Source organism: Schistocerca gregaria, chromosome 3 (genome assembly GCF_023897955.1).
Source record: "Schistocerca gregaria isolate iqSchGreg1 chromosome 3, iqSchGreg1.2, whole genome shotgun sequence".
Lineage (NCBI taxonomy): Eukaryota > Metazoa > Arthropoda > Insecta > Orthoptera > Acrididae > Schistocerca > Schistocerca gregaria.
Window position 1 is genome coordinate 144669637 of NC_064922.1, and position 7222 is coordinate 144676858.

The following is a 7222-nucleotide window of genomic DNA, read 5'->3' on the forward strand; positions in this document are numbered from 1 at the left end:
GTGCAGCATCTAATCGGTTTCAGATTCCTCGAACAACGCTAAAACGTTATGTCTGCAAATTTGCTGATGACCGTGAAGTAAACTTCAGGCCGTCAAATGAGCACAAAAGGGTGCTTACACCAGCAGAGGAGCTTTTTTTGTGTTCCCACTTGAAAGAAATTGCTGGTATGCATTATGGTTTATCATTCACAGATACGAGGCAGTCAGCATATGAATTTGCTGCAGCTAACAAGAAGGAACTTCTGGCAAAAACAAAATATGGCTGGGAAGGAGTGGCTTCGTTCTTTTATGAAGAGGCATCAGCTCTCTCTTAGACAACCTGAAGCTACTAGTCCAAGTCATGCTACTAGTTTCAGTAAGTCAAATGTTGGTACATTTTATACCAATTTGAAGGAAGCTTACAGAAACTTCAAATTTGGTACAGAAGACGTCTACAACCTTAATGAGACTGGCCTCACAACAGTACGGAAGCCTGGAAAGGTAGTGTCTCCATGTGGCCAGAGGCAAGTGGGGAAGATAATTTCTGCAGAGAGAGAGACGCTTGTAACCATGTGTGGCATAATTGGGAGCACTGGAAAAGCTGTTCCACCTTTTTTTGTGTTCCCACATGTCCATTTTCATGATCACATGCTCCGCAATCCACCACCTGTGCAGGGGTGGCTCACACATTCAGGATGAATGACCGAGGACATATTTATGGACGTACTGGCACATTTTGTCAAACATGAACGTCCAAGCAAAGAAAAGCCAAAACTTCTTATCATTGACAATCATGAAAGCCACATGTCCCTAAAGGCAATAACATTTGCCAAAGAAAATGGTATAGTTTTGTTAATAATATCACCACACTGCAGCCATAAGCTGCAGCCTCTGGATGTTGCCGTTTTTGGGTCTTTCAAGTCCTTTTACAACAAAGCTTGTGACAGATAGCTACTAAATCATCCTGGTCAGACACGTAGTGTCTATGATGTGGCAGGACTAGTAGGAATGTAGCAGGGCTAGTAGGTGAAACGTTTCCATCTGATTTCACTCCGTCTAATATCAGAAAAGGTTTCTAAGCTACAGGAATAATGCCTTTCAATGATGAAACATTCAGTGACGCAGATTTTTTGTGTTCATCTGTGACAGACCGACCATTTGAGCCAACTGAGAATGAAGTTGTTTCAGAAAGTAATGTTCCTAATACAGTTCCAGGTTCAGTTCCTCCACCTCCTCCTGCATCTGCTTCTCATCCAGTTCCTTCAACTTCTGCTGATAATCTCATTCCTCATTGTCCTCATGAACAAGAATTCAAAGCAGAACTGCCTGGAAATGGAAGCAAGGCTTCTGGAGCCACAAAGTGTTGTCCCCGAAAAAGAGATAATCGTGGCCAAAAGAAAGGAGAATCTCTTATTCTTACAAGTTCACCAGTGAAGGCTTGCCTGGAAGAAGCAGCTTTTGCCAGAGATGAAAAGAAGAATTAAAAAAAAAAAATGAAACCTACTCCACAAGAACCAGATTCATCATCAGAAGACAGCACTCACTTGGTTTTAAAAGAATCCAATTGTTCATGGGATGAAGACATTGAAGCAGATGAGGATATTTCAGAAATTAAAGCTGGTGACTTCTGAATTGTTAAAGTCCATGGAATTAAAAAATACTCAGGTAGCAATTACGTAGCTGTTGTGAAAAAATCTTAGTTCTGGGACTGAAGCGATTTTCTATAAGCGGCACAAACCGTCTAACAGATTTTCCATAACAGATGAAAATGCATTTGTTGCCATTGCAGACATTATTATGAAACCACCTCATACCTCAGACCCTTAAAGACTTTCGTCAAAGATTTGAAAACATGATTTATTTCAATGTCGATTTATATGAATACAGCCTTCGCTTTAATTTAAAATTTCAAAAAGTACATTTGACATGTGATGTAATAAAAACTAAATGTTGGGGAAATATACTTTAAAACATTGTAAAACTCAAAAATAAAATGTATTTATACAGTATTTCTATGTATTTTACTACCTCGACCAGTTAACCATACCACCTCAGACCAGTTAACCTTAACGGTTAGGTTAAGTGGTCATTTTGCGAAGAAGTTTATTACCTCAGATTTCACACAAACTGGAAGTAATACTTTTGTCCAGGGAAGTCGAGTGCTGAATGCCTATTTGCTCGCACGCTTGGCTACCTTTATCCTGTACAATTAAGTGCTCAAAGCACAGTCACTTACATCCAACATCATGGCTGATGACGGAAAGAAGCGAAAGGAAGACAGTTCTTCCGACTCATCTTCGCTTCAGAAAGTACCTCGACTAGAACCCTCTGAAGGACCTAGTAAGAGCGAAGTCATTAAGACACCCGTCCCAGCTAAACCAGACGCTACCGAGACTCCCATCTCAAAACCTGTTCTTGGAAAGAATCCAAAAGAGACCAAAGTGTCTATGACTATTAAGAACTCTGATTTACTAAAACCTTACTCTCATGCCGCTGCAAAACCCCGACAACCTCGTGAACCTAAGCCCGCTGGATCTGCAACTAACTGGTTCAAAGAGCTGTGTGTTCCTGATCGCATCGAGTATGATGATGGTGGCCAATGGATAATCGATGTGCAACCAGACCTTCTGGATACTTGTGTACTATGTTGTACCATATGTAAGCAAATGGGAATCGAATTTGACGTGAAAGGACACCCTATGGTATCTACAATGTCATTAATTGCACATTGCCAGATCCTAGTGGCCTGCCATCACTACTTCTTAGACCAATACTACCGGCCCGTAACCTAATATCATTGCAATACATTCCACAGTGATCTTTCATCTCATGAATATGCAGATAGACTTTTCCAGTGCCGTGTGCCCTCTCACATGGAAACACTCCTTCTTCAGGTTGCTGCAGTGCAAGACGCAGCTAGGCACAGCTTTGCCTATATCCCCAGCTTTGCTGGATACTCATGGAACCATGACTTTGGCAGATCTCTGCCTCCAGCTATCTTCATTGCTGCCCACGACCGCCTTGCCCGTACATGCGCGAACGCAGAAGTTGAAACAGTGATGCGGGAAATTTATAATACGTCAATTGTAAACGCTGATGATTTTGATTACCGTGTGACTCACTTCCTGGGAGGACCATACCAAGGTACAGTTGGCTCTGCACAATATAGAAATTGGCTTAGTGACAAGTTTGAAACGCTTGTTAACCCAGTGATTAACCGTGTGCTTTCGCAACGTCCCACGCTTGCTCGCATTAACCTGCTTACCCCTATATGGGAATCCGAAACGCTTAATCCCTATGTGCTTTGCTAATGTGCTACCATGATGATAAACTCAAGCATTACCGTGGAATTATCTCTGCTCTTTCAGCTTATATTCAAGAGTCGGAGCCTGACAGCAAAACTGTGAGCAAAGTTCTAACCAACACATGTGGCCTCACTGCGCTAACTCACTCAATTGAGAGTGCAACTCTCACCAACGTTGAGGCGGTGCCAGGTTGGCAAACAGACGCCGTAACTAACATTACCGTAACAGTCTTCGCTAACAAGATCCACTTCCTAACCAGCCCAGGCGCTTATAGCGGAAAGTTTGAAGTACCTGCCACCGGATCATATGAAGAGAATCTTTACCTAGTCCGCGAAGACAAGGTGACACCTGCGACGAGAGTTGTCAAATATGTAGAATTTGACAAGAAATGGCATGTTAAACCAGTTTCATTCTGGATGCAGCCTTACTCCCGTCTTCCTAGCGTGATTGACTACTCCCTCAGCCTCGGCTACAAAATTGAAGTTGAAGACATCGATGGAGTGTGCATCGCGCCTCACTGCGGGACAACAACTCACAGTTCATCCAAGGCTCAGCCCCCCTCCGAGAAGTATTCGCCGTCAAAAACACCGGCAACGACCACGACCAGACTCGTGTCATCAGAAGAGCTACTCATGAGGAATCAAGCTGCGGTCTTGCGCTTAGAGACATGAGCCGCAACGCCCTTCCAGTGTTCGGAAACGAACAAATTCGACAAGAAGTGCTCCGCGGTTTTCAGCGAGAATTGCACCACGACGATCCTCGTGTTGCAGCGACCTACATCGGATGGCGCCATGGAGATGCCGTTCCTCTACTTGAGGAGAGCCTCTACTTATGGTCATCCTACCGATATGTGTCCCAGTCCAACCAACGGAGAAGAGCAGTACACATGTACTTTACTCTTCGCTCAACATATGGACTTGCTTCTCCACTATCCAGAACAATGAACCTAGTGGTTCTACTTCCAGGATAAATTCCTATTTTATCATTTGTATTAATTAATTGGTTATTTTTCATCCATTAGTTTATATTTTACGATAAGACCACAGGCAACCTGTGAAATACTTGTATCTCACTAGCTTTTGTGATTATTAATATTTAATGCTAATTAACTTAGTTTCTTTTTATTTGATATTTTACAGACTTTTAAGAAAATTAATAAACAATACAGTGTCCTTGAACACTACATTGCAAAGAAAACATGTATCCTAGGCTTCCCATAAAATTAAACACTGATAAGCTGTACAGAAAATAATTCAGACCAATTTTTAAAAATGTGGCCCAGTTAACCTAACTCTACCCTATAGAAGTGGGGCTATGATTTGGTACAACTTGCATCCCCTTAATTTTGATTTGAATAGTAACTGAGCTATGTAATGGTGACTCTTTTTCATAATGATTTGTAAATCTACGCTTATGCACATCTTGAGTTTTTACTAGAGGTAATGCACATCTTGAGTTTTTGCTATTTTGCAAATGGAAAAAAAGACCCAAATCTTTCAAGTTCAACCAGTTTCAGGCAGTTATGACTTAGAGTAAGGTTGTGTAGTGTAATGTGCACTTGATTTTAAATTTTTACCAGTCCACATCTTTCATACTATATTTAATTTTAGTTCTCATAACATTGCAATGATCAGCACTATGTAATGTATACATTTATGATGTAATGACTATCATTTGCCATTAGTGGTAAACATTCTTTTTTTTTTTTTTAGACTTAAGTGAGAAGTATGAGTGTACTAAAGTAGGGTATTATGTCCAATTTTTTCATATACTGTGGCAGAGGAAAACCACCTCTAAGGGACTTGATCACAGTGCATTCCCTTACTAACTGCCACCTGTTGAAGGTGTGGACAGCTTGGTCAGAAAATGTGTTAAAGATCATTAAAAGCATGAAAGTGCTTGTGAAACCTTTTACAACCCATGAGGATTTATTTTGTTTAGCAAGACAGGACTTGTACAAAGTGATATATCCTTTTTGAGTAATCGAAGATTACATTTAAAGATACATCACTTATGATGAAGATGTGCTTAATTTTTGTTAAAAGTATATCTTGTAGATATTTTGTGATATTGCACAACAATACACTGTATGTAATTATTTTGCATGGGGATTTTTGTATGGACCGTTCATGTAAGTATAAATTTGGAAAAAAAAAAAAAAAAAAAAAACCGTAAGTCCTGTAGTCTTTGATAAGATTTATTACGTAATATTTTTAGTGTGTAGATTTTAAACCTAATTTCTGGTGTCACTTGTGGTCATTGAACTGCCCAGTTACCTATTTGCAATGTCTATCTGGTCCATTCAATGAAGGGGTGATGTGACAAAGAAAGCTAGGATATTTTTTCTTCCCCTCGATTGGCCATCTGCCTCCTTAAATCAGTTTTTCTTTTCTTTCAATTTTAACTAATTACCATTAATATATGTGAATATAATCTGCATTTTCATAGAAGAGAAATATTGGCCCTCAAGTTTAAATAATATAACACCAGATCTAGTTTTGTGCTTAGATTTACATATGTAATTGATTTTCTTATTTATTTTGACTATGCCTAGTTGGAGGGTCCTATGCAAGAGTGAACCAACTACAAATTTTATAATTTTCTGCACCATTATCGATAGCTAACCTAAAATGTCAAAGATTCATATGGCAAAACAACCAGGACTCTTGACGGACACTGAGCGATTTTTTTTTTTTTTTTATGTTGGCTCTTCTGGAGTGTCTCAGATCTACATTTATCTCTTGTGCCAGAGTGAACTAAATCCAGTAACAAGATGGCAGACGAAGTCGCATACAGGAGCTCAGAAGAGTCAAATGACAGTAATGCTGACACTGAGTGTGGTTCCAGCGATGAATATGTGCCATCCTCGCATCAATCAAGTAGTGAATGTATGTTTTATACTTAAAACTGCATAAATTTGGGTAAGAATTGTGTACAACATTACTTCATTGCACGTGATTATTGAAGGCTACTGTCATATGCAAAAGTGAACTAACTACATGATGATGTGCTGTGCAACCATCTAGGGAGTAAACTGTGTTTACGTAGTGGAATACTCACAACTACCGATAGGGACATGTTCCTGATCGATTATTACAGTCGCTGAAGATCGAGAATGCCATCAGCGTTAGGTACATAGTTGGTACACTTTGGCAAATGAAATATACGAAAACGCATCGTTTTGACTGCACATCTGTTATCAACTTTTATTTAACTATTTTATTTGCTAAATTGTATTCGTAATGATGTAAGTGGAGAACATGTGCGCCATAGTTTTACATTAAGAAACATTATTATTTTTTGCAGAATCCAAAGAACCAATTAGGGTGAAGCGCAAGAAAAGCAATCCAGGTAACTGGAAGACGAATGTTCGGAAGACTCACAAAAACAGCGGAAACGCATTTACATCATCGACGGGACAAACAGTAATGGAAAAAACGGACTATCGCTATACATGGCGTCGCAAATGTTATGAAATAGTCTCACTGCAGGATTGACATTTTTTTGATATGTATTACTGTGATGGATGGTATGAAACACAAACAGCTTTGATTGCACGGTCTGTAAAGTCCTTCATTGTGAATGACAGAAGATCAAATGCTGAAGATCCCCTAAGAACATTTACTCGACATCACTTTATTCCTACCACATCAGGTGATGTGAAGGTTTGCAAAAATATGTTACTAAACACACTCTGTGTTAACAGTGCAAAGATTCACAGAGCTCTTCTGAAACTGAAGTCTGGTCAACTACAAGACAGAAGAGGAAAACACGAGCCGCATAATGAATTAATATGTGGTCTGATGCGACGAATTCTTTCTTCAGGAAATTCATTTCCATGCTATAGGAGCCACTATTGTCGGAAGGATAGTCCTGATAGGAAGTATCTTCCTGTCACCTCAATTTCAGCTTGATGTACAGGCTGTATAAAGAGCAAC

The 7222-nt window shown here is 39.7% G+C and overlaps 1 protein-coding gene across 1 annotated transcript; it reads left to right on the forward strand.

Moving 5' to 3' along the window:
* The first annotated feature begins 2225 nt into the window (after positions 1-2225).
* On the forward strand, positions 2226-5069 carry LOC126355288 (uncharacterized). Its single transcript, XM_050005577.1, has 3 exons — positions 2226-2618; positions 2874-3123; positions 3348-5069. Exons 1-3 carry the CDS (start codon positions 2226-2228, stop codon positions 3953-3955), a joined length of 1251 nt encoding a protein of 416 aa, XP_049861534.1. The 3' UTR covers positions 3956-5069.
* The last annotated feature ends 2153 nt before the right edge of the window (positions 5070-7222 follow it).

Excerpts from the sequence above, each read along its gene's own strand:
- LOC126355288 (XM_050005577.1), top strand. The coding sequence starts at position 2,226 with ATGGCTGATGACGGAAAGAAGCGAAAGGAAGACAGTTCTTCCGACTCA. Across the intron at positions 2,619-2,873 it reads CAGACCTTCTGGATACTTGT|GTTGCTGCAGTGCAAGACGC; the intron begins GTACTATGTTGT and ends CTCCTTCTTCAG. Across the intron at positions 3,124-3,347 it reads CCTGGGAGGACCATACCAAG|CTTATATTCAAGAGTCGGAG; the intron begins GTACAGTTGGCT and ends CTGCTCTTTCAG.